The sequence below is a fragment of the Parasteatoda tepidariorum genome, chromosome 6 (genome assembly GCF_982258835.1).
Source record: "Parasteatoda tepidariorum strain Cologne lab strain chromosome 6, Ptep-v5.0, whole genome shotgun sequence".
Classification (NCBI taxonomy): Eukaryota; Metazoa; Arthropoda; class Arachnida; order Araneae; family Theridiidae; genus Parasteatoda; species Parasteatoda tepidariorum.
Window position 1 is genome coordinate 110,890,561 of NC_141760.1, and position 27,310 is coordinate 110,917,870.

At 26.3% G+C, this 27,310-nt stretch overlaps 1 protein-coding gene across 4 annotated transcripts in view; it reads right to left on the bottom strand.

Annotated features, from left to right (window-relative positions):
* The window catches only part of LOC107451883 (poly(A)-specific ribonuclease PARN), a 56,365-nt gene that overhangs the window by 23,272 nt on the left and 5,783 nt on the right, over nucleotides 1–27,310 (bottom strand). For all 4 annotated transcript variants that reach the window (XM_043051127.3, XM_071178237.2, XM_087166458.1 and 1 more), the window contains exons 3-8: nucleotides 12,474–12,544; nucleotides 10,088–10,155; nucleotides 8,299–8,380; nucleotides 8,135–8,195; nucleotides 3,886–4,057; nucleotides 1,348–1,576 (exon numbers count right to left, since the gene is read on the bottom strand). In XM_043051127.3, the coding sequence (XP_042907061.2) occupies nucleotides 1,348–1,576; nucleotides 3,886–4,057; nucleotides 8,135–8,195; nucleotides 8,299–8,380; nucleotides 10,088–10,155; nucleotides 12,474–12,544 (683 nt within the window). The remainder of the gene's footprint in view (nucleotides 1–1,347; nucleotides 1,577–3,885; nucleotides 4,058–8,134; nucleotides 8,196–8,298; nucleotides 8,381–10,087; nucleotides 10,156–12,473; nucleotides 12,545–27,310) is intronic.

Here is a 27,310-nt window from a genome sequence, read left to right on the forward strand (position 1 = left end):
ATACTTAAATAATTTTTTGATTGATATTCTGTTGTTTAAAAACATTTTAATGTAGATTTTATGTCACTGAAATAATTTCTTTCCATATAAGAATATCTCAATTCTAATCAAATTAAAAGAAAAAGCATTATTGATTTAATAGACAGAATCGATAGTATCGAGCAACAGATAATGCTTCTGGTTTATAAGGTAAATTTTTAATAAACAGATCTCGAATTGCATCTTAACTACAATAAAATTATAACAGATTTCTAGCTTTTCCCAAGAGAAAAAAATATCCTTTTAATTAAGTTGTTATTTATATCTTTTGTTTCTAACTATATCCTTGGGTACAGTAAAAAAATTGATTTGTGAACATTTTCTTTGAACATTTTGAACTTGTTCTTTGGATATTATGAACTTGTTCCATTATATTTCAGAAATTTAATTTTATAATTAGGGTTTTTTTCTTGGAATTTTTTTAAATGAATTAATCACTTAAAATTGCAATTTAAATCAATTGATTGCTTTTTTTAAATTATTTATTCTAAAATATTTTATACAATATAATTAATAAATGTATACTCCAGGCAGAGCTACCACTGATTTTTGAATTTTTCTTCTTTTAAACATAATAATAAATTGAAAGTTATTTTTAATGTTTGAATGCCTTTAAATGGTGGCAATAAGTATAAAAATGAATTAAATACTGGTTTTCAAAATTTAAATCAAGATAAATCAGGAGAGAGACCAAACGTATTTGTTTCAGTCCAACATTGGTGTTCTGTTTACGGCTTGGCTCGGACATTTCATTATACAAACAAAATTTCTTTATTGCTGAGAACAAATCCCAGCATAAAAATAAACATGAAAGTGATCAAATACAAAATTGACAATTAATAGTATCAGGATGAAGTCAAATTACGATCAGAATAGAAATGGAAACATTAAAAATGACAAATACCTGATTATGACTAATAAAACTACGTATTTAAATGTCGCAGACACAAATAGTACTTTAAATATTATCCCAACTCGAATTTTCAAATAATTAAATGTCCAAAAAGAAAAATTGTAAATGCAAAACAAACAAAAGGTATTTTGCAACCTAACCAAACTAGCACTTTAGATTTAAATAAGGAACCTTTCAATAATACTCCATAAGAAAAGATATTGCATTAACGATACTCTTTTGTTAAATTAATTATTGAATTATTACTGAAAGTTTCCTTTTAAACTAAAATTGTTCACTTTTATAGTATAAATTAAAACTCAAACCAAAAAAGTGTTATTCCAGGTGTCTTGAAAACCCAATTATAAAAAAAATCCACCTGGGATTCAAAAAAAAAAAAGGAATTTGATACCTACCATGTCAGAAGTTTCCTTAGCATCCAGCTTTCCAATTTTGGCGTTATCAGTCATTTTGGTGATTGTGATGAATCTCTCTTTCTCATCATTCACTGTGGACAACATCTCAATTCCACTTGTGTACTTCTGTTGGACACTTTCATAAATGAGTTTCCTGCGATACCCACTACAAGGTTCCAATTTCAGAACTGTTTCTGATTCATTCTCAATAAATGCATTCACACGTTCACTGGAACACAATATATAGTCATCTCATTAAGCGGACAGCAGTTAAAACTTAGAAGTAATGAATAAAATAAGTAACAGATTTAAAAAAAAAACTCTTATACTACTTAAATAAATAACTCATTGAATATGAATTGAATTTATAGAGACCAAACTAACTTACCAATTACATTTCATTATTATCACTATAGTTATAGAGATAAAAATGGTAAAGATTCTTTTCTAACTTCAAAAAAAAAAAAAAGATTTTTTGCTTGAATTAAAAATCAGAGAGGTTTAGCATACAGAATATTGAATATGAATATTTTTATTCCCTGGTAAAAATTTTAACCTTAATTATCTGAAGAAATTTGACTTCAGGTAACTGAAATTTTTGGATAATCGAGGTTAATTGTTTTTAAAGTCCATTTTCATCAAACTGTGAAAATCCAGCAAAGTGCTAAATTATGATAACTTAAATACCATTATGACAGTTTACTTCACATCTCCCTATTAAATACATAGAACAATACGACCGAACTTTGATTATCTGATTTTCTTAGGTTAACAGAAAATGTTCACATATGTCAACGTTTCAGTAGCATAAATAATCAGTAAAAAAAAGTTACTAAAAAGTGAACTAGAAAAAGTGCAATAAAAGATCTTGTACTGATAGTGTTCCTCGGTCACCATTAGTTATGTTGCATTAGTGATTACAATATTAACTATAATTGTACAAACAAGCGGTTTATTTTTGCAAAAGGAAAGAAAATTAAGATTGATTCCCGGGAAAGTGAAGGTTTGCAGAAAAAGACTGCAGTGATCTTACCTATGGGAGAGGATTGTGTCAAAATAGACGTGCGAATAGTAAGTAAAAGAAAATAGTTAAAAAAATAGTACAAAAGAGATGGGCGAATGATTCGAGTTGATCAAACAATCTTAGAGATTAAAATCCATTTTTTAATCTGTTACATTGTTGATGAAACTGTGATTGTCATATAGCTTTGATGAATGTTACAACATTTTTTTAACAAAATCATTCAAACAATCTTGACAAAAAAAAACTTGAGCAACTATAGCAGCTATCTACAGACTAACTTTTACCAGACAGGATTGTCAATCTTATTCATCATACATTTGTCACAACATGCATGAAGATAAAAAAAATAATAAAGTGGCATGCATGTAGAAAAGTAATAATAATACTTGATTCCTGTTTCAGATTATGGTTTTTTTTTTTTATTCCATTTACAGATAACTGAAAGAGTCCTCTCCCTCCTTCCGTCTTTACTAATAAAACCAGGGATAGACATAATCTCATCACTAAATTGTTCTCACGAGAAATTACTTTTTAACTTTCATTTGATAGCTACCGAATTTCTGTGCCAAAAATAATTGTGGCTAAAAAATTATTAGGAGCCAGGAGTGCAGGAACAGCAACCAAACTTTTCAGAAAATAGTAAGAAAAATAGGAGCATCAGAAGGGAAAAAATTCACTTTAACTTAAACATTTCATGATTTTTAATTTAAACTATACAAAATACCCACTTAAAAAAAATAACAATGTGAAATGATTAATGATAACAGCAAAATAATTTATGATAAAAGCAGCCACACAACACTATATGCTACCATAAGATGATGCTGTTCTTCCATTAGACTATATCAATCTTAATATTGTCACTCAGGCGTCCATTCCTCTAAATGACAAGTTCATCAGAACTCAAGTAATTTTACATTCAAGCAAATCTAGCTGTTATTGTAAGATGTTATCTTTTGTTGTGATCTCATAGTTTGAATATTTCATTTTAAAAGAAAAGTAAGGTTTTGTTCATTTAATCTTGCTATACATCTATATTAATATTGTTTAATAAAAATAAATATTTCTATTATTCTTTTAACTGCCAGGGGTTTGTCCAAGGCAAATTTGCTACCGTTTAGCGGTACCTTAACAAATGTAACTTTAGGAAATATGGTTTCACAAAATACTTTCAAAAAAGCCTTTTAAAATTCTATTTTTTGTATTCCCATAAAAACAATAAATCCTGGGTTACTTAAGCATTTCGACTTGCAATGGAGCCCTCCCGCTGATTGCTATTATGACATAGTAAAAGAATTTTCTTCCCACCCAGTTTGTAAAAAGAGCACTTTTCACAAAACAGTTATCTCTAAAAAAAACCTAGAGAGACCCCTGACTGTATCATATGCATTAATTAGTTTCATTAATTCGATAACATTCCATTCAGTCAATGATTTCTATTTATAATTACTCATATACATAATTTGTATTGAAACTTTATATAATCTCAACAAATAAAAAAATGCCTTAATTACTTAATTTCTGCAATGAATTTTTTGTGCTCATCTGGAATTTCAACTTCTTTCTGACCATTTGCTTCAGAGGATTCTTTCTTAGGAGTTGAAATCGAATCCCGTTGTATCTTATATTTACTGTTGGTGAATTCTTTCAACTTCTCCTCTTGATCGTGCCTTAAATATGAAATGCCTATAGAAAAGAGGTAATGCATTTTAAAATCACAAAGGATTAACAACATTGAAAATTTTGGTAACATCACAGGGTGCGTAGCCGAATCTTTGAATCAAAAATAAGCACTTTTTAAAAACTTTTCAAGCACTTTACAAAAATTTTCAAGCACTCAAAAAATTCATATTCAATCAATGATATTATTGAAAAACAAAAACTTTTTATAAACAGTTTTAGCGTTAAAAAAACAAACAAAAAAGAAACGGGAGTAAATCAAAACAATCAGTACCTTCCCGCACCACCGAGTGAATTCAACTTGACCCTGAACTCAGAATAAAAGTACCCTTACCCCCTACGTCAAAAAAAGTGTTAGAAGTAAAATAAAATAAACAAGAACAAAAATAAATTAAATTAAAAAGAAAAACATTTCATAAGGATCTGATATTCTCTATCCGAATTGGAGCACTCGGGTTTCAGTTTCAAGTGTGCGCATGTGCAAGTCATAACATGGGTACGACATGAAATCCACATCAATGATTACGTAGCAAACTCCCCATTTTTCGTGAAATGCATGGGATCCACCAGATATCACTGAAGGAAAGAAAAAAAGTTATTCGGAAAAAAAGCACTTTTTAAAAACGCCAGCTGAAAAAAGCACCTTTAAAAGCTTTTAAAAACAAAATCCCCAAAAAAGCACCTTTAAGTACTTTTTACAAACGCTACGCACCCTGCATCAGGTAACTGAGGTAACATTGTGCTAAGTAAATTTCTAAAAAAAAAAATTTTCATTATTAATTTTTAACAAAATATAAACAAACAAATATAAGAAAATTGAGTGTCTGAATCAAAGATAACATGGTAGGTTAGAATCAAAGTAAAATATAAAACAATTATAAAAATAAAAGAGTTTCTGTGTGCAGAGTTGGCATAATTTAAATCATAATTTTTAAAAAATATATATACAGTCAAACCCCGCTATAGTGAACCTTCAAGGGACCGAAATTTCAGTTCACTATAACCGGGAGTTCACTATATCCATTAATCAGGCAATTTAACTGATGGTTCCTAAACTCCTCCCTTTTATTACACATTATTCAAATAAATGACTGAAAAATATTATATAGCAGCAAAAAATGCGTTATTTTTCATTACTCTTTGTCTTGCGTACAAAAAAAAAATTGTAATCTTTAGCTGATGAGCAATCCTCAACATCAGATAAGGAAAATCTTCACGACTCTCAGATAATTTTTCCTGAATTTCTGTTATTCCGCTTTTTAAACCTGTCTAACCTACCATTCGAGCAGCAAAAGTAGTCTCATAAAATCGCTTAGCAAATTGATCGACATTTGTCCAGATACTTAGATTGGTGAACCACTTCAGTAATGCTTCTTCAACATCCTTGTGATCTGCTTTTCTCAACTTTTTTCTGTCATCTAAATTTTTTTCATGAGCAGAAATTATTAATTGCCTATTTTTCCATATGTTACAAACTGCAGATTTGGATAGTTTATATTCCCTGCAAATATCAGCTCAATTGCATCCATTTTCAATTTTCCTGATTAGGCCCATTTTATCCTCAATGGAGAACGTTTCATGTTTACTGTTCGCATTTGAGACACTTGTTTTCAGGATTTTTTAAACTGAACTGAGAGCAAAAAGGAGTTGAAATGAGGGTGTTATCAACACATATTAGTGTCCAATCCTTTGAACAATAATGAATAATTGCTCATTCCCTCTGACAAAAAATGCATTTTGATCAAACTGACACCTTATAGTGGCATCGTCTGCCTGGGTTGGAAACATCTGCTTTGTTTGTTTAGGGATGGAAAAGTGAGATAAAAGAACCAAACAAGAAAAAATGCTTATCACTACATTCCCCTCTATAGATGGTTTTGAAAATCGGTATATGTATTTTTTTTTTTAAGTAGAAAATTCAAAATTATTACAAAAACAAATCAGTTGAAGACATAAAAAAGTTAATTATATCCAACTTCCCCACCTTTTTGGTTCACTATATCCACAAAAAATAGCATTATACGTGTATAGCAAAACACGGGACCGAACATTTTGTTCACTATATGCGGGAGTTCACTATAAACCGTGCTCACTATAGCAGGGTTCGACTGTATATTGATTTAAGTCAAATTAAAAAGATTAACTATTCAAGATAAAAAAATTATATCTTGGCTACAGTTCTGCCTTTGAAAAACATAATTTCAACTATGCCAATTTAGTTTTTATAATTAACTAAATAAAAATACTTTTAAAATTTATTACATATGTAGTTCATGTATATAAATAATAAAGAAAGACTTGTTCTACCAAGAGTAGAATAATTTCTTTCTTTTTCCTAATCTAAAAATTAATTACTTCCTCATTTGATATCTAACATGATAAATTTTGTCTTTGTATTTTCATATTCATGAAAACATTGAGATGGAACAAGAACAATTATGATTTAATTTTTCCAGTAATATTTCCTAACAATAATTTTTAAAATTAGTTAGAAAGACTAAGCACTTGAGACACATTGTTTTTAAATAATATTAAGCATTATTGATATATTTTATCAGAGCTCTGATATGTAAAAGATTTTTAAAAAAATCTTATTTAAATAAGAGAAGACCTGATTTTTTAAAAAAAAAAAAAAAAATTTTTTTTTTTTTTTTTAAAAAACATGTTTTTTTTCTTCTTTTAACCCTGAGTGTTTCTCTCTTATATAAATCCAAAACCATTTGAACTAGCTTCCAGAAACTTGATCAGCAAGAGAAAAGGGAATTTTAACTAATTAAAAGCGATTTTTTTTTTAAAATTCTGATTTAAAGGGAATAAGGAAAACGGATTTTTACGTGATCCTGAAAATGTTTTCAGCTCAGAATACTATCATTTAAGAATATAAAGACAAATTAAATTAAAAATAGAAAGAAAAAAAGTAAATCACTTTTTTTCTCAATTGATTTAACAAAATATGTTCACTGAGAAATTAACACATGTAGGTCTCATAGTGGGCCTAAGATTTTGGCTAAGGTAAGAAAAAACAAAATTTTTCAAAAAGATCAGGACACAAGGGCATTTTCCTGAGTTTTTTCTTTATAAAATGAAAGATTTAAAAAAAAGAAACAGTTCAGCTATCAAAGTTATATGCCTGAACTAAATATATATTGAGTGGATGGTCCCTAAGTTTGATCATTCGAATTTTGTGATTTTTACAAGCATGATCAAATAAAATAAAAAGATGATGGATAGAAAATCCAAATATTTTGATTGTTTATATCAACAATTTTAAAATCAACATTTTCATTGAAGATAAAAATCAGGAATATCAGGACAAAAGCTATGATTGAAAAATAAAAAATTTACTTAAAACTTTTTTAAAAAATTTAAAAAAAGAGCTCATATATCTAAAATATTAGAAGATAGCTGGTTTTGCAACTAGATGCACAAATAATCTATATTTTGCTGCTCCTTTCTAGAAAAACCACACTTCGTATTATTTGTTGTATATCTACAGTAATGCTTAAGCTAATTTTTATATTATTTTTCAAATTGTTTAAAATACAAGTAACAAACATACTCTCCAGTTTAAAGTGATACTCGTTTGAGCTTAACCATAGTGAAGTGTAATTTCAAATGCATGACAATCAGCTTTATGAATTACATATCAAAAGGAACATTCTGTTACTGAAACATGTTTTGATTTTTAAAAGACAATTGATGCAAAAATTTTAGTTTCATTTCTTTGTTGAATTACTAATACTGAATCAATTACAGGCCACTTTTTTTTCTAACCATAACATATTTACTTTTTATGTATATCTTTAAAATAGAGATTTATATAATTTTAAATAGGTAACAGCTTTTATTAAAAAAAAAAAAAAACTTTTGGGTTCTAAAAAACCTTGTCTAGCACAATAACTGACAGATTGCAGAAAAACAATGTTAAACATGAATATATTTTCTTACATTATTTCCTTCATTAAATAAAATTGTGGTTCATTTGTGATACAAACTTTAAACATGTTTTAAAACAAATTTTAAATCAAAATTTCAGTTTTAATGTAAAAAATTAAAAATAAATGATTTAAATAGTAAAATAACCTTCATAAATGGTTTTATTGAAGTCATATCCATGTGATGCTAGAAAATGAATGCTTGATGTCTGTAAAAGAGATATAAAAAATAAAAAAACATTTGCAGTGTTTTTTTAAAGATATTAATAAAGATACTAATAATATGGTAAAAAAAGCCGAAAGCTTAATTACCTGACACAGAAATCGGTGATCTGGAGCTTGCCTGATATGTGGGCGGGGAAATATGTAAAAGTTAAAATCTCTGTGAGTAAATCTGGAACATAAAATGTCAAATTATGAAATCCGAAAAACAAAATTTTAAAATGTATTAGGATGCTTATAAAAATAATGCTAATATTTTGATTGAATAATTAAATATCTTATCTAGGTGAAAGAAATCTAATTGCCACACAAAAAAGACAGTAAATTAATAACTATAGATGAATAAAGTTAACTTGATATTTTTTTATTATAAAACTTTGAGTTGAAAGTTTAAAAAGCCAAAAAGTAACATTGAAAATCGGAATTGTAATTGAAATTCAAATAACAAGAATTCCAAAAAAAATTTTTAAAAAAAGGGAGGAGAAAGAAGAAAAGAAATTGGAAGAGATTTTAATTACCATAAAACGTTCCTTTTAGCACAAAATCTGGTTTTAACACCACTGGGGCATTAAAAGGTTGGAGTGTAAACACTTTACAAACTGGTGTAATGTAATTGAGAAGAAGAAAAAATAATAAATGAAACAAAATTTTATTTAAAAATTCATTGTTATAAAACTACAAGTTTCATTTACTGAAACTTTTGGTGTAAATATTTACAAAACAATTTGATATACAAAGATTTTTTAGTGGAAAGCTTCCTAAGCATTTGATATTTTTCATATTTAATAACTAACAATGCTGCAAATTAAGTTCTTTTTACGCAAATAGAAATAGAAGGTCTTGTAAATGATGAAATAATTTTAAAACTCAGAATTGGAGATTCATACTATCTAAAATTAAGGAAGTGACTGGATTTTATGCTTGGAGAGCAGAATAATATCGAAAAAGAGACCACTTGTTTTCCAATTTAATTATTATTTTTCATTTTCATTGCAATTCTCCCAAAACTAAGACAACAGGACTATACTCACTATTCATTACAATTCATTTAACAAGTTCAATTACAATATGATAAACAATACAATTTTCTATACATTAACCTGTTGCAACTTGATTGTTTACTTTCTATTCTGTATATGTACTGATAAAAAAAAATTGCTAACAGCAAGAAATGAATGTTTTTTTTTCTGAAAATCCAGAAGTCTTCAAATTCCAGAGATCTTTCCGATTGATTTTAATTCCCTGCTTCAGTAACATAATCCTATTGACCAAACATAAAATTCCCTAACACTAAAACAACTTTCTTCTTCTTTTTTTTTTGTCAAAAAACCGTCAATCCAACTTTACGATTTTGAGCTTCTTCAGTTAGTAGAAATTCTACAAGTAATTTTGCATTTAGTCTAAATGAAAAGTAGTATCATAATATATTAAAACACATATTAAGAAAACTTTTGTCTACACAGATGCTTCCTTTGTGAAAGTTTTTTTCTGGCACTCTCCTTAACAATAAAAAAAAAAAACATCTTTTTTCTATTTTATTAATTTTTTTCCCAATGGCAAAGGAAAATGACAAGATTAACAATAGCTTTACGATTCGCTACAGCTTAAACGATGCCAAAAGTGATAACAAAACAAAAAATTTCAATTCAAAATTTTTGATCTTTTTTTTTTCAACAAAAAGAAAAAGTTAATATTTTTATTATGTGCATATGCTAACACAAATTGCACATTAACAATTGGCAGAACATAGGTTGTGCACCCCTGACACATGACTTTTATATGTAAATTATGAAGAAAAGAAAAAATTCTGAAATTGTAAATTAAAGTATTCAACTAGAAGCATAAGTATTTGCAAACATATTAAAAGTATTTAACTTACTTCTTTAATTTTGGATGATATTTAAAGCAACTTAGACCATATTGGATTATCAAAAATTCAGAACAAAGCTAGAAAAAACAAAAATAAATAATTTATAACACATGAAAATGAGGCAATCAATTTCAAAATGAAAAACATTTTTAAGGAGTATGTTACACAAAATATTTTACTACAGTATAACTGGGCTATAATTCTTGATATACCGGGCTATAATTCTTGATCAGTATAATTCTTGACTCACTTCAAGAAAACTATATAAGAAATTATGAAAAAGCATCTAACAGTTAATAAATTTTTGGAGAAGGATTTAAAAACACTTCTTCAATGAAAAAATGCAAGTATGTAATAAAAATAAATTGTATGAAGTTCTTCACCTGTTCAAGTAAAATTTTCCGGATAATGAGGCGACGGTTGATAGGAAATTATGAGCTGTTGCAATGATGACTAAAAGAATTTGCTGCTACGCAAGGATTCTATGCAAGCTATGCAAATAGTTGCTATGTAAATACATTTTACCTTAAATTATTTATAGGTAGTTTGTAAGTGTTTGTGTGTATGTTCCTAGATGGTAGTTTGTAAAATGCAGATTCCTACAGTGACTAAGAAAAACGAAAACAGATGCAAAAGCAGATATTTTTCAGAGAAATAAACTTTTCAGCCATCAGAACAATCAGTGATTTCTCGCCATAAGTATTTTATGACACAAAATTGATAAAGAATGTCAAAACATATAAAACTAGTGGAACTGCCCTATATTTATGAAGATTTAAAATACCAAGAGTCAGTTTTAAGAGATCTAACCTAGTATGGCCGCGCTCGTTAGCCTAGTAGACTCCAAAGAAAAGTTTAACCTTAATCCAACCAGATTTTGCAGAAAAATTTTTAAGTACAAATTTAAAAAATCAAAATATATGGGCATATTAAGTGTTTCGTTAATTTCCTTAGTACTATCTTGTAAAATATTTCTCCTGAAGAAATTTATAGGATTTTTATAAAGTTTTGTATACAACAGTTCAATAGTTTGTATAATACACAACATTGCATATACAGTCGGACTTCTATTTAACAAACTTCCATTTTGCGAATTTTTTCGAGGAACCAAAAACATTTTCGAAATTTCTTCGCAAAATAACTTTTAAATAGCAAAGTGAATTTCCTATTTAACGAACTTTTCCTTGTGATCCACTCTCCTTATTTCCCAAATTATTTCAGAACATTTTAAATTTTATGGGGGAAAAGACCTTGAATTTATTTTCGAAGCCACTTAACTATTAGAGAAGGCAGTGAAAATCTTTCCCTTTTTGTTTGCATTTCAAGCAAAAAACTCAGACAAAATGAACTGATTTTATCAGTAGCAATTAAACTTAAGAATGCATGAGGTAATGTATGTTTAAAATTACTTTTATAATAAATGCAGCTACAAATTTATGCATAAATTTAGCTTTTTTTTAGTAGAAAATGTGTTTAGCATGATAGTGTAACACTGGATAATGTTTTGCTCTATTCTTGCTTTCCATGCTGATTTCTTTTATGGTTAAGATTTATAAAATGAATAGTAGATAGTAGTTCACAAGATGAAGGTGTATCAATTGCTATTTTAATTATGTCTAGTGTTTATGAATTTAAAAGCTGTTTTGTGTCGTTTAAGTATTTCAAAAGGTGATTTTCTATTTAACGAATTTTCCATATAACGAACTTATTAACGGGATTTAGAGACTTCGTTAAATAGAGGTTCGACTGTATTTTGTTACAATGCCAAGTTATAATAAATCAAAAATTTTAGTTTAATTTCTGTTTGTTTATAAGAATAATATTAACAAAAATTCGTACATAAAATATATTGATTTTTTTTTGCTGCATTGAAAGAGATATTTTTACACTTACAACAGGAAACTTCATTATAAATGTGATAAAATAAGTTAATAGCTGTTTTTATTACAATGATTTAAGCAGACATATTTATGTGTGTGTGTGTGTTATGTGATTAATCTGGTGATTTAATATCATTACGTATAATAACCATTTATTGACTTCCTAATTGTAAAATATAAAATATTGTAATTTGTGGTCTCTTACGCCACAATGTTCAACAGAAAAATATTTTTCTGATAACTACTAAAAAAAAAACTGTACTCTATTCTGCTGACCCAATCAGTCATGATATTTATCACATTTACCATTACGAGTTGGGAATTATGCAAACAGTTAATTTGATAAATTTTCAACAATTTATTATATTTAGCAAATTTAGTGGTGATTATGCATAATCACCAGTTTATAACTTTTACCATAATATATGTGTGTGTATATATATATATATAAAAACATCAGGTAATTTAAATCATTTACACACTGCCTGCAACAAATATTTAATCCAAAGCTATACCTTGCGAAGCTTCGCATATCTCTCCTCCATGCTGTCAAATGCATGTTCAGATGAGCGTTCACTGTAGAGACCTTGAAATATAGAAATGCATATTATTTTCAAATCTAATTGACATATTTTGATGAATCAATAATAGTAGCAAGAACATTAAAAACAATAAAATCAAACAGAAATTTATAAAACAAATCTTGCCAGAAAAACCTCTTGTTTTATTTGCAAAAGTAAAAAAAATTCATGACACATTTAAAAGAAATGAAAAATTGGTTACATCATTTGAATCATTTCATCATTTGCAATTACATGCATCAATTACACCATTTGCAAGTACTATTACAATCATAGAACTGAATTTAAAAAATTCGAGTAGCTCTAATAATTTTGGTGAAAATAACTCTGTAACTTACACTCACTCTAAATTTTAAAAAGTTTTACAAAATAAATTTCTTTTTTTAAAAATTAAAAACTTGCTGTTATACACTTAACATATTTTGTTACATCCATAAAACCTAGTTAATTTTCAAAAAGTTTTAAAGCTTTTGAAAATTCCTAAAACTTTGAATCTGTAAATGAAACAAAAATTTATTTCCACAAAAAATATGCATCAATATTTTTAGCTGAATTACATGCTTTTATTATGTGTAAATAGTAAAATTTCTCAAATGTCAAAAAAAGAAAAGAAATTTAGAGTTATGAAGAAAAAAGTTTTTTCACAATTGTCTTTGCTAATAGTACGAAATAAAAGTAAATTAATTGACTAATAGATAATTAAACTAAAAACTTTTCCTTTGTTGTTGTTGTAGTAGTAGTAGTTAATTTGATAGTTGACAAAAATTACTTTTGAGTCACGAGTCAGGGTTTTTTTTTTTTTTTTGGTTATCTAACTGACCTTTTATTCAAACTATTCTAGTCAAATCAGAAATCTTATATCAGGGATTGCAAATAACGAGTTTGACTGTATTTGTTTAATTTAATTTTAAAATATGAACAAATGATTGATAAAATTATTAATTAAAAAGATATAATTTAGATAGAAAAATTATTAAATTATAACATAAAAACATTAATAACTGTGGTTTGATTCCTACGGAGTTATAGAAAAACAACACTAAAATAAAACCTAACTCTTTATGAAAAAAAGACGAAATAGTGATATGAGCTGGACTACCTCAAGCTGGACTACCTCGCTCATCCGAAGACAGAACAAACCAGATTTTGGAAAGAAGATACAATAATATAAACTAGAGCTGGACTCATGATCAATATCACTCGTCATTATTAAATTGAAGTGCAAGTGTATAATATATGCAAGTATGTAATATAAACTTTAGCTCGACTAATGATTAAATTGAAATGCAGGTGCATAATAAAAGCAAGTATATAATATAAACTACAGCTGGACTCCTGATTAATATAACTTGTCATAACCAAATTAAAATGCAAATGCATCATATAAGCAAATCAGGGTTGGCAGGTTTTTGACATGTGACAGTTTTTGACAGTTTAAACCATGGTTTAAACCGTCATGTCAAAAACCTCACTGTCAAAAATGTCGAAAATGTCAAAAACCTATATTTATATGTGAAATTTAATTAATACATAAAATTTATATATTTTTTATAAAGGATAGTGTTTCTAAATATGTTCTAGAAAAAATAAATTTTAAATTTTGAAGAAACACTTATATTTTGAATACTAGTAACCAAAATCTTGTACTTTTGAAAGCTCACATCTTTTGTAATATTATGTATTCATTTTCATGTGTTATTGAAAATCTGCAGTGATATTATTAAGAAATTTATTTATAACCAAATTTAGTGTATAGTATAGATTATACTAAAAATTAGACATTTTTAAAGATAAACATTAGCAGTTTTGCACATTAGACATCTTTTAAAGAAAAATCTTTTTAATATTCTTTTAAATCTTCTTAATAATCTTTTTAACATAAGACAATACAAATTTAAGTGCTTTCTGTTAAATACACAGAGTAGTTAGTGTCGATTTACAGTATATTCAGCCTATTCATTTACTATGCTGAAAATTTAGTTTATCCAAATACTTGTGAATTTCATTTTGCTGAATACCATATACATAGTTTTGTTGAATATCTAAATATTCAGCTGTTGAATAATTACTTCTTGCTTTCAAGATACAGTTGGACCCCGATTTAACGAACCCCTATTTAACGAATTTCGCGATTTAACGAATTTTTTTTCAACCCCAGCAAAAACAGAGTCAAAAACCCCTAATTAACGAATAATTAACCTCGAATTAACGAATTATTTCAGCATCCGGAAAAAATATTTTTCATTAATTTTGATCAGAAAAATATTGCATTTTTTTTGTAATTGGCAGATTCTAAAGGGAAAAAAATCTTTCCTGGGAGGAATAAAATAGAAAAAGTGCATATTCGTCTCAAACAAGAGAAACGACCGCAACAGGGAAAAACAAAATTCGTCTTGGGGAGGTGGGCAGAGTTAATAAGACATATTACACTTGCAAGATCATTTTCCGGGGGTTTGTCACGTGGGCTATGAGTCAAACAGGAAATTCCTTTCTTATCTTTGATAGTTGTTTATAACTAGTAATTTTTAATAATACATATGCACAAAAAAAATTTTTTTTTGAACCCCGATTTTACGAATGACCCCGATTTAACGAATAAAATTTCCGGTCCCGATGAATTCGTTAAATCGGGGTCCGACTGTATGCATTATTTGTATTCTTAATACAAGTGGGGGGAAAAATTAAGAGGTAAAAATTTTTTAAAATGATAAGTGTAATAATTATAAATAAATATAATAAACAATATGAATTATATTTATCATTATTCACAAATATAACTACTTTTAAATTCAAATTAACAATCTGGATAATAAAGATATTCGGTATAACATTAAAAAATTTTTTCATACACTTGTATCAAGTTTGTATTTATACAACATAACTTGTAAGTTCCTTATAAATATTAGTTATATGTTCCTTATATGTCAAAAATGCATAGTAATAAACTTTTAATTTTCTTAAGTATCAAAAAAGAAAATTTTTTTTCAAAATATAAATATTTAAAAAAAATTTGTGCAAAATTTTTCTGCACATGCATTTGAATATAAATTTCTGAGATTTTAAATCTGTTATTTTACCTTAATTTTAATTAAAAAATATTTTAAAACCTGCTGATTACCTATAGTATAATTAAATTTCAATATAATGCATGGCAACTGTTGGTAGTTTTGAAGTTTATATATTTTTTTGGCAAACTTTAGTTTTTGACATTTTTGACGGGTTTTTGACGGTTTAAACCAGTATTATACCCTTGTCATGTCAAAAACCACTTTTTGACGTCAAAAACCCAACCCTGAAGCAAATATATACAAGTATATAATATAAACTATAGCTGGACTCAGAATGAGTATAACTTGCCATAATAAATTGAAATGCAAGTGTATAATATAAGCAAGTACATGCAAGTATATAATATAAACTATAGCTGGACAGACGATGAATATAACTCGCCATAATAAATTGAAATGCAAATATATAACATAAGCAAGTATATAATATAAACTATAGCGGGACTAATGATGAATACAACTAGTCAAAATTAAATTTAAATGCAAGTGCAAAATACATGCAAGTTCATAAAATGAACAATAGCTGGACTCTAGATAAATATAACTAGTCATAATTAAAATGAAAAGAAAGTAAAAAATATTATCAAGCATATGAAAGTATATAATATAAACTGTAGCTGGACTCCTGAAGAGTATAACTCCTCATAATTAAATTGAAATGCAAGTGTATAAAATAAGGAAGGATATAATATAAACTATAGCTGAACTAATAATAAATAAAACGTGTCATAACCAAATTGAAATGCAAATTAATAATATAAGCAAATATAAGCAAGTATATAATATAAACTACAGCTGGACACACAATGAATATAACTTGTCATAACCAAATTGAAATGCAAATGTATAATATAAGCAAATATATACAAGTATATAATATAAACTAAAGCTGGACTCACGATGAATATAACTTGCCATAATAAATTGAAATGCAAGTGTATAATATAAGCAAATATATGCAAGTAAATAATACAAACTATAGCTGGACTGACTATGAATACTACGCGCCATAATAAATCGAAATGCAAATGTCGCATAATGCATAATAAGCAAGTATATAATATAAACTACAGCGGGACGAACGATGAATATAACTTGACATAATTAAATTTAAATGCAAGTGTACAATACATGCAAGTTCATAAAAAGAACTATAACTACACTAGATGAATATAACTAGTCATAATTAAATTGAAAAGAAAGTAAAAATAATATCAAGCATATGAAAGTATATAATATAAACTGTAGCTGTACTCCTGAAGAGTATAACTCCTCATAATTAAATTGAAATGCAAGTGTATAAAATAAGCAAGGATATAATATAAACTATAGCTGAACTAAAAATATATAAAACTTGTCATAACCAAATTGAAATGCAATTTAATAATATGAGCAAATATATGCAAGTATATAATATAAACTTTATTTGCACACACGATGAATATAACTCGCCAAGATAAATTGAAACGCAAGTGTATAATATAAGCAAGTATATGATACGAACAATAACTGGACTCATGATGAATATAACTTGTCAAAGTTAAATTTAAATACAAGTGTATAATATAAGTAAGCATATGCAAGTATATAATATAAACTACAGCTGGACTCATGAAGAATATAACTTGTCATAATTAAACTGAAATGCAAGTATATAATATAAGCAAATATATAATATAAACTATAGCTGGACTCATGATTAAGATTACTCGTCATTATTAAATTGAAGTGCAACTTTATAATATATGCAAGTATATAATATAAACTATAGCTGGACTAATAATGAATATACATTGTCATAATTAAATTTAAATGCAAATGTACAATACATGCAAGTTCATAAAATGAACTATAGCTGGACTCTAGATGAATATAACTAGTCCAGGGTTGGGTTTTTGACGTCAAAAAGTGGTTTTTGACATGACAAGGGTATAATACTGGTTTAAACCGTCAAAAACCCGTCAAAAATGTCAAAAACTGAAGTTTGCCAAGAAAATATATAAACTTCAAAACTACCAACAGTTGCCATGCATTATATTGAAATTTAATTATACTATAGGTAATCAGCAGGTTTTAAAATATTTTTTAATTAAAATTAAGGTAAAATAACAGATTTAAAATCTCAGAAATTTATATTCAATGCATGTGCAGAAAAATTTTGCACAAAAATTGTTTAAATATTTATATTTAAAATTTTTTTTTTTCTTTTTGACTTACTTACTTAAGAAAATTAAAAGTTTATTACTATGCATTTTTGACATATAAGGAACATATAACTAATATTTATAAGGTGCTTACAAGTTATGTTGTATAAATACAAATTTGATACAAGATACAAGTGTATAAAAAAAATTTTTTAATGTTATACCAAATATCTTTATTATCCAATATGTTAATTTGAATTTAAAAGTAGTTATATTTATGAATAATGATAAATATAATTCATATTGTTTATTATATTTATTTATAATTATTACACTTATCATTTTAAAACAATTTTTATCTCTTAATTTTTTCTTTCTCCACTTATATTAAGAATACAAATAATGCATATCTTGAAAGCAAGAAGTAATTATTCAACAGCTGAATATTTAGATATTCAACAAAACTATATCGTATTCAGCAAAATGAAATTCACAAGTATTTGGATAAACTAAATGTTCAGCATAGTAAATGAATAGGCTGAATATACTGTAAATCGACACTAACTACTCTGTGTATTTAACAGAAAGCACTTAAATTTGTATTGTCTTATGTTAAAAAGATTATTAAGAAGATTTAAAAGAATATTAAAAAAAAATTTTCTTTAAAAGAAGATGTCTAATGTACAAAACTGCTAATGTTTATCTTTAAAAATGTCTAATTTTTAGTATAATCTATACTATACACTAAATTTGGTTATAAATAAATTTCTTAATAATATCACTGCAGATTTTCAATAACACATGAAAATGAATACATAATATTACAAAAGATGTGAGTTTTCAAAAGTACAAGATTTTGGTTACTATTCAAAATATAAGTGTTTCTTCAAAATTTAAAATTTATTTTTTCTAGAACATATTTAGAAACACTATCCTTTAAAAAATATATAAATTTTATGTATTAATTAAATTTCACATATGAATATAGGTTTTTGACATTTTTGACAGTGAGGTTTTTGACGTGACGGTTTAAACCATGGTTTAAACTGTCAAAAACTGTCACATGTCAAAAACCTGCCAACCCTGAACTAGTCATAATAAAATTAAAAGATAGTAAAAAATATTATCAAGCATATGAAAGTATAAAATATAAACTGTAGCTGGACTCCTGAAGAGTATAACTCCTCATAATTAAATTGAAATGCAAGTGTATAAAATAAACAAGGATATAATATAAACTATAGCTGAACTAATAATATATAAAACTTATTATAACCAAATTGAAATGCAAATTAATAATATAAGCAAATATATGCAAGTATATAATATAAACTATATCTGGACGCACGATGAATATAACTCGCCATGATAAATTGAAACGCAAGTGTATAATATAAGCAAGTAAATAATATAAACGATAGCTGGACACACGATGAATATAATTGTCATAACCAAATTGAAATGCAAATGTATAATATAAGCAAGTAAATAATCCGAATAATAACTGGATTCATGATGAATATGACTTGTCATATTTAAACTGAAATGCAAGTGTATAATATAAGTAAGCATATGCAAGTATATAATACAAACTATAGCTGGACTCATGAAGAATATAACTTGTCATAATTAAATTGAAATGCAAGTGTATAATATAAGAAAGTATATGCAAGAATATAATATAAACTAGAGCTGGACTCATGATTAATATTACTCGTCATTATTAAATTGAAGTGCAAGTGTGTAATATATGCAAGTATATAATATAAACTATAGCTGGACTAATGATTAAATTGAAATGCAGGTGTATAATAAAAGCAAATATATAATATAAACTATAGCTGGACACCAGATTAATATAACTTGTCATAACCAAATTGAAATGAAAATGTATCATATAAGCAAGTACATGCAAGTATATAATAAAAACTATAGCTGGACTGACGATGAATATAGCTCGACATAATAAATTGAAATGCAAATGTATAATATAAGCAAGTATATAATATAAACTATAGCGGGACTAATGAATATAACTTGTCATAATTAAATTTAAATGCAAGTGTATAATATATGCAAGTACATAAAATGAACTATAGCTAGACTCGAGATGAATATAACTCGTCATAATTAAATTGAACAGAAAGTATAAAATATTATTAAGCATATGAAAGTATATAATATAAACTGTAGCTGGACTCCTGAAGAGTATAACTCCTCATAATTATATTGAAATGCAAGTGTATAAAATAAGCAAAGATATAATATAAACTATAGCTAAACTAATAATGTAAAAAACTTGTCATAACAAAATTGAAATGCAAATTAATAATATAAAAAAAATATATGCAAGTATATAATATAAACTATATCTGGACACAAGATGAATATAACTCGATATGATAAATTGAAACGCAAGTGTATAATATAAGCAAGTATATAATATAAACTATAGCGGGACTAATGAATATAACTTGTCATAATTAAATTTAAATGCAAGTGTATAATATATGCAAGTACATAAAATGAACTATAGCTAGACTCGAGATGAATATAACTCGTCATAATTAAATTGAACAGAAAGTATAAAATATTATTAAGCATATGAAAGTATATAATATAAACTGTAGCTGGACTCCTTAAAAGTATAACTTGTCATCATTAAATTGAATTGCAAGTATAAAATATTATCAAGTATATGAAAGTATATAATATAAACTGTAGCTGGACTCCTGAAGAGTATAACTCCTCATAATTATATTGAAATGCAAGTGTATAAAATAAGCAAAGATATAATATAAACTATAGCTAAACTAATAATGTAAAAAACTTGTCATAACAAAATTGAAATGCAAATTAATAATATAAAAAAAATATATGCAAGTATATAATATAAACTATATCTGGACACAAGATGAATATAACTCGATATGATAAATTGAAACGCAAGTGTATAATATAAGCAAGTATATAATATAAACTATAGCTGGACACACGATGAATATAACTTGTCATAACCAAATTGAAATGCATAATATGAGCAAGTAAATAATACGAATAATAACTGGATTCATGATGAATATGACTTGTCATAACTAAATTGAAATGCAAGTGTATAATATAAGTAAGCATATGCAAGTATATAATATAAACTATAGCTGGACTCATGAGGTATAAAACTGGTCATAATTAAATTGAAATGCAAGTGTATAATATAAGAAAGTATAAGCAAGTATATAATATAAACTAGAGCTGGAATCATGATTAATATTACTTGTCATTATTAAATTGAAGTGCAATTGTATAATATATACAAGTATATAATATAAACTATAGCTGGACTAATGATTAAATTGAAATGCAGGTGTATAATAAAAGCAAGTATATAATATAAACTATAGCTGGACTCCTGATTAATATAACTTGTCATAAATAAATTTAAATGCAAGTGTATAATATATGCAAGTACATAATATAAACTACAGCGGGACGAATGATGATTATAACTTGTCATAATTAAATTTAAATGCAAGTGTACAATACATTCAAGTTCATAAAAAGAACTATAGCTACACTAGATGAATATAACTAGTCATAATTAAATTGAAAAGAAAGTAAAACATATTATCAAGCATATGAAAGTATATAATATAAACTGTAGCTGTACTCCTGAAGAGTATAACTCCTCATAATTAAATTGAAATGCAAGTGTATAAAATAAGCAAGGATATAATATAAACTATAGCTGAACTAAAAATATATAAAACTTGTCATAACCAAATTGAAATGCAATTTAATAATATGAGCAAATATATGCAAGTATATAATATAAACTTTATCTGCACACACGATGAATATAACTCGCCAAGATAAATTGAAACGCAAGTGTATAATAAAAGCAAGTATATAATACGAACAATAACTGGACTCATGATGAATATAACTTGTCAAAGTTAAATTTAAATACAAGTGTATAATATAAGTAAGCATATGCAAGTATATAATATAAACTACAGCTGGACTAATAATGAATATACATTGTCATAATCAAATTTAAATGCAAATGTACAATACATGCAAGTTCATAAAATGAACTATAGCTGGACTCCTGAAGAGTATAACTCCTCATAATTAAATTGAAATGCAAGTGTATAAAATAAACAAGAATATAATATAAACTATAGCTGAACTAATAATATATAAAACTTATTATAACCAAATTGAAATGCAAATTAATAATATAAGCAAATATATGCAAGTATATAATATAAACTATATCTGGACGCACGATGAATATAACTCGCCATGATAAATTGAAACGCAAGTGTATAATATAAGCAAGTATATAATATAAACTATAGCTGGACACACGATGAATATAATTGTCATAACCAAATTGAAATGCAAATGTATAATATAAGCAAGTAAATAATACGAATAACTGGATTCATGATGAATATGACTTGTCATATTTAAACTGAAATGCAAGTGTATAATATAAGTAAGCATATGCAAGTATATAATACAAACTATAGCTGGACTCATGAAGAATATAACTTGTCATAATTAAATTGAAATGCAAGTGTATAATATAAGAAAGTATATGCAAGAATATAATATAAACTAGAGCTGGACTCATGATTAATATTACTCGTCATTATTAAATTGAAGTGCAAGTGTGTAATATATGCAAGTATATAATATAAACTATAGCTGGACTAATGATTAAATTGAAATGCAGGTGTATAATAAAAGCAAATATATAATATAAACTATAGCTGGACACCAGATTAATATAACTTGTCATAACCAAATTGAAATGAAAATGTATCATATAAGCAAGTACATGCAAGTATCTAATAAAAACTATAGCTGGACTGACGATGAATATAGCTCGACATAATAAATTGAAATGCAAATGTATAATATAAGCAAGTATATAATATAAACTATAGCGGGACTAATGAATATAACTTGTCATAATTAAATTTAAATGCAAGTGTATAATATATGCAAGTACATAAAATGAACTATAGCTAGACTCGAGATGAATATAACTCGTCATAATTAAATTGAACAGAAAGTATAAAATATTATTAAGCATATGAAAGTATATAATATAAACTGTAGCTGGACTCCTTAAAAGTATAACTTGTCATCATTAAATTGAATTGCAAGTATAAAATATTATCAAGTATATGAAAGTATATAATATAAACTGTAGCTGGACTCCTGAAGAGTATAACTCCTCATAATTATATTGAAATGCAAGTGTATAAAATAAGCAAAGATATAATATAAACTATAGCTAAACTAATAATGTAAAAAACTTGTCATAACAAAATTGAAATGCAAATTAATAATATAAAAAAAATATATGCAAGTATATAATATAAACTATATCTGGACACAAGATGAAGATAACTCGATATGATAAATTGAAACGCAAGTGTATAATATAAGCAAGTATATAATATAAACTATAGCTGGACACACGATGAATATAACTTGTCATAACCAAATTGAAATGCATAATATGAGCAAGTAAATAATACGAGAATAACTGGATTCATGATGAATATGACTTGTCATAACTAAATTGAAATGCAAGTGTATAATATAAGTAAGCATATGCAAGTATATAATATAAACTATAGCTGGACTCATGAGGTATAAAACTGGTCATAATTAAATTGAAATGCAAGTGTATAATATAAGAAAGTATAAGCAAGTATATAATATAAACTAGAGCTGGAATCATGATTAATATTACTTGTCATTATTAAATTGAAGTGCAATTGTATAATATATACAAGTATATAATATAAACTATAGCTGGACTAATGATTAAATTGAAATGCAGGTGTATAATAAAAGCAAGTATATAATATAAACTATAGCTGGACTCCTGATTAATATAACTTGTCATAAATAAATTTAAATGCAAGTGTATAATATATGCAAGTACATAATATAAACTACAGCGGGACGAATGATGATTATAACTTGTCATAATTAAATTTAAATGCAAGTGTACAATACATGCAAGTTCATAAAAAGAACTATAGCTACACTAGATGAATATAACTAGTCATAATTAAATTGAAAAGAAAGTAAAACATATTATCAAGCATATGAAAGTATATAATATAAACTGTAGCTGTACTCCTGAAAAGTGTAACTCCTCATAGTTAAATCGAAATGCAAGTGTATGATATAAGCAAGGATATAATATAAACTATAGCGGAAATAAAAATTTATAAAACTTGTCATAACCACATCGAAATGCAATTTAATAATATGAGCAAATATATGCAAGTATATAATATAAACTATACCTGGACACACGATGAATATAACTCGCCATGATAAATTGAAACGCGAGTGTATAATATAAGCAAGTATATAATACGAACAATAACTGGACTCATGATGAATATAACTTGTCTAAGTTAAATTTAAATACAAGTGTATAATATAAGTAAGCATACGCAAGTATATAATATAAACTACAGCTGGACTCATGAAGAATATAACTTGTCATAATTAAACTGAAATGCAAGTATATAATATAAGCAAGTATCAAGCATATGAAAGTATATAATATAAACTGTAGCTGTACTCCTGAAGAGTATAACTCCTCATAGTTAAATTGAAATGCAAGCTTATAAAATAAGCAAGGATATAAACTATAGCTGGACTCAAGATTAAGATTACTCGTCATTATTAAATTGAAGTGCAACTTTATAATAAATGCAAGTATATAATATAAACTATAGCTGGACTAATGATGAGTATACATTGTCATAATTAAATTTTAATGCAAGTGTACAATACATGCAACTTCATAAAAAGAACTATAGCTGGACTCTAGATGAATATAACTAGTCATAATTAAATTGAAAAGAAAGTAAAAAATATTATCAAGCATATGAAAGTATATAATATAAACTGTAGCTGGACTCCTGAAGAGAATAACTCCTCATAATTAAATTGAAATGCAAGTGTATAAAATAAACAAGAATATAAACTATAGCTGAACTAATAATATATAAAACTTGTTATAACCAAATTGAAATGCAAATTAATAATATAAGCAAATATATGCAAGCATATAATATAAACTATATCTGGACGCACGATGAATATAAGTCGCCATGATAAATTGAAACGCAAGTGTATAATATAAGCAAGTATATAATATAAACTATAGCTGGACACACGTTGAATATAACTTGTCATAACCAAATTGAAATGCAAATGTATAATATAAGCAAGTAAATAATACGAATAATAACTGGATTCATGATGAATATGACTTGTCATAATTAAACTGAAATGCAAGTGTATAATATAAGTAAGCATATGCAAGTATATAATATAAACTATAGCTGGACTCATGAAGTATATAACTGGTCATAATTAAATTGAAATGCAAGTGTATAATATAAGAAAGTATAAGCAAGTATATAATATAAACTAGAGCTGGAATCATGATTAATATTACTTGTCATTATTAAATTGAAGTGCAATTGTATAATATATACATGTATATAATATAAACTATAGCTGGACTAATGATTAAATTGAAATGCAGGTGTATAATAAAAGTAAATATATAATATAAACTATAGCTGGACTGACGATGAATATAACTCGCCATAATAAATTGAAATGCAAATGTATAATATAAGCAAGTATATAATATAAACTACAGCGGGACGAATGATGAATATAACTTGTCATAATTAAATTTAAATGCAAGTGTATAAAATAAGCAAGGATATAATATAAACTATAGCTGAACTAAAAATGTATAAAACTTGTCATAACCAAATTGAAATGCAATTTAATAATATGAGCAAATATATGCAAGTATATAATATAAACTTTATCTGGACACACGATGAATATAACTCGCCATGATAAATTGAAACGCAAGTGTATAATATAAGCAAGTATATAATACGAACAATAACTGGACTCATGATGAATATAACTTGTCAAAGTTAAATTTAAATAGAAGTGTATAATATAAGTAAGCATATGCAAGTATATAATATAAACTACAGCTGGACTCATGATTAAGATTACTCGTCATTATTAAATCGAAGTGCAACTTTATATGCAAGTATATAATATAAACTATAGCTGGACTAATGATAAATATACATTGTCATAATTAAATTTAAATGCAAATGTACAATACATGCAAGTTCATAAAATGAACTATAAATGGACTCTAAATGAATATAACTAGTCATAATTAAATTGAAAAGATAGTAAAAAATATTATCAAGCATATGAAAGTATATAATATAATTTATATCTGGACGCACGATGAATATAATTTATATCTGGACGCACGATGAATATAACTAGCCATGATAAATTGAAACGCAAGTGTATAATATAAGCAAGTATATAATACGAACAATAACTGGACGCATGAAGAATATAACTTGTCATAATTAAATTGAAATGCAAATGTATAATATAAGCAAATATATGCAAGTATATAATATACACTATAGCCGGACAGACGATGAATATATCTCGCAATAATAAATTGAAATGAAAATGTATAATATAAGCAAATATAAACAAGTATATAATATAAACTACAATTAATAATGAATATAACTTGTCATAATTAAATTTAAATGGAAGTGTATAATATATGCAAGTACATAAAAAGAACTATAGCTGATTGCACAATTTGTCATAATTAAATGAAAATGCAAGTATATAATAAATGCAAGAATATAATAAACTATAGCTGAACTAATGATGAATATAACTTGTCCTAATTAAATAGAAATGCAAGTGTATAATATAAGCAAGTACATGCAAGTATATAATAAAAACTATAGCTGGACAGATGATGAATATAGCTCGACATAATAAATTGAAATGCAAATGTATAATATAAGCAAGCATATAATATAAACAATAGCGGGACTAATGATGAATATAACTTGTCATAATTAAATTTAAATGCAAGTGTATAATATATGCAAGTACATAAATTGAACTATAGCTGGACTCGAGATGAATATAACTCGTCATAATTAAATTGAACAGAAAGTATAAAATATTATCAAGCATATGAAAGTATATAATATAAACTGTAGCTGGAGTCCTTAAAAGTATAACTCGTCATCATTAAATTGAAATGCAAGTGAATAAAATAAGCAAGGATATACAGTGAATTCGCGATAACTCGAATCTGATGGGACTGACGAAAAACTTCGACATATCGGAAGTTCGACTTACCGTTAGTTTCGGTTTGGACTTTCAAAATATTGTCGGATTATTTAATTAATGTTTATCAATTACAAATCTTCCAAATGCTTACAATATTTAAGATCATTTTTCTGACAGGACATTTACGATAAGACTGTTTAAGCACTTTATGATACCCTGGTCTATCGGCTGCAACTTTGCTGTTGTGTTTGGAGGGAGAAACTGCAAGTTTACTGCCTTCAAATTAGGTAGATCACTATGCGCTGTGCATTTATACATAAAGAGTATCACTTTTCTTTTTTTTAGCGAAGAA